General features: G+C 30.2%; 1 protein-coding gene across 3 annotated transcripts in view; it reads right to left on the bottom strand.

Annotated features, from left to right (window-relative positions):
- The window catches only part of LOC106466722 (glycine dehydrogenase (decarboxylating), mitochondrial-like), a 163714-nt gene that overhangs the window by 19953 nt on the left and 141562 nt on the right, over positions 1-2199 (bottom strand). For all 3 annotated transcript variants that reach the window (XM_022394809.1, XM_022394808.1, XM_013927025.2), the window contains one exon: positions 1055-1135. In XM_022394809.1, the coding sequence (XP_022250517.1) occupies positions 1101-1135 (35 nt within the window). In that variant the 3' untranslated portion in view covers positions 1055-1100. The remainder of the gene's footprint in view (positions 1-1054; positions 1136-2199) is intronic.

Raw genomic sequence — 2199 nt, 5'->3', positions numbered from 1 at the left:
ATTGACCAATACTAAATACAACCTCTACATAAAATGGCAGTTACTATAATAAGTACCATCCACATTCATATTGTAAAATCCAGAAAACAATGTTTCATCACGTGCTTTGCTTATCATCCTATGATTTGTCAAACATGAAATACAGCAACTGGAATAACATGGTACTGAAATCTACTAGGATTGGCTGAAAGTTTTACAACTGAGGTTTAACATGACCAGATGCTGTTTTATAAACAAAACATAAACAGACTAGAAAAAAGTTTAGATACCAATCATAGATGGCTGGACTAGCACTAAAGTGCAAAGAAAAATTATTTTTAAATGTTGAAAAAAATTTTCTTCTTAGAGGGTGCTTATTTATAGTCTCAAACATATTTTGGGATTTTTTAAATTACATTTCTCTTTAAACGTCATTAAATAATACAATTTTGTACAAATAATTGAATGTTATGCTACTATTTACAAAAATAAAATCTGAAATACAATAAAAGATAAGTTCTCTATAATTTTTTCAATTCACAAATGTAATTTTGCCCTCAGGATAAGACAAAATGGCCCCGGTAGGTAGGGGGTTAAAAGCAACATGCATTCGATGTGTCTTTGGTGGACTAATTTCTGAAAAATATGATTTCTTGGGAAGATTATGCTGAAGAAAAAAGATCATTGTTTTCATTTTATGTGTTCAAGTGAATCTTTAAGTTAGTTCTTGTTTACTTCAAAATAGCCAGATATATATATATATATATATATTTTTTTTTCTCTCTAAAACTATTCTGTTGAATCAAGTTTTGTAAATTACTTATACTTCTAATTAACACTGACTGTTCCCATCTGTGGTGAAATGGTATTTAAGAAATTTGTCCTCAAACAAAGCCAACCCACATTCAAGTAAACATAAGAAACTAAAACTGTTTTGATCCAAACTTCAAGACAAAATCGTCACACATGCTATGATATATTATGTATCTTTAAACATATAATACATATCTTTAAACATATAATACAGATAAATTATATGTTGCAGCCTGAAAAAAACCAACAAAAAAGGACTTACTGCAGGAAATGCTGCTTTCTGTCGACTATATGGTCTATTCCATGTATCAGAATATACATCTTTTTGAGGATGTGGTGCCATCTGTTGCAAGAAAATGAACAGTACATTTTACACATTTATAATGAAAAAGGCTTTGGGTGGCTCTTCAATTATCTTAATGATAAATAAAGAATTTTTCGTATAGACAAAAAGACATAATGATAATAAAGATATGCAACAGTATAAGCAGAGACATTGACAGAAATCATAAAGGTTAATCCTTCAGTCACCTATTAACTATACTTATGAACATTTACTAAAATAATAAATTACTTAGTTTTTCATGTTTACTTTATAAATATACTGGACATAATGATCTTATTCAACAGCAAAATGTAGGAACAAAATTTCCTGTCAAGATTATCTAGAGGATCCTTGAACATATAAATGTGGGGATGGAATATACACATCATGCGGAACTTTCAAAAGCACTTAACATCATTTTGCTTTAATAATAATAATACAAATAAAGCTCATCACCACTGGAATGTTGATAACTAGTACTGGATTTTGTGGAAACATTATAATGTAGGCTCCATTCTACACATTAGGAGTTTGGTTTTACTGTGAACTGCCTGCACATGTGAATCCCTAAGAAGTTCAAGTTATTTTAAACAAATATATTACAGAGGCCATAAAACTATTTTAATAAGTACAGCAATGTGTCATTTCAAAATGATACTATTCTTTGTCACAAAGCACACATGCTCAGTTCTTGGTTTTAAAGTAATGATGTCAATAATTTGAAAGTTAACATTCTCCTAAACTCAAAATATATTTCCAATAATACTTACCTCTGCTGACATAATAGCTATTTCTCAATCTTCAGGGTTTCTACTCTTTGCCCATCTAAGCATTCAAAACACTTACTCCAATCTTTTATACCCCAATTGAATGCCCTTGGCAAATCCTAATTTGCAAATCTCTTCACCAACTTCAATGTGCTCTCTATCTAGGTATTGTATATAAGCACCTCATTCAGATAATGTAATCACTATTTTGAGACATAACCCTGCTTTTACTCGCAGGTAGGGTGGGAGAGTGTCAGCAGAGGTAAGTATTATTGGAAATATATTTTGAGTTTAGGAGAATGTTAACTTTCAAAT

This window comes from Limulus polyphemus, unplaced genomic scaffold, assembly GCF_000517525.1.
Source record: "Limulus polyphemus unplaced genomic scaffold, Limulus_polyphemus-2.1.2 Scaffold2360, whole genome shotgun sequence".
NCBI lineage: Eukaryota > Metazoa > Arthropoda > Merostomata > Xiphosura > Limulidae > Limulus > Limulus polyphemus.
This window is presented reverse-complemented; position numbering and strand designations above follow the sequence as displayed.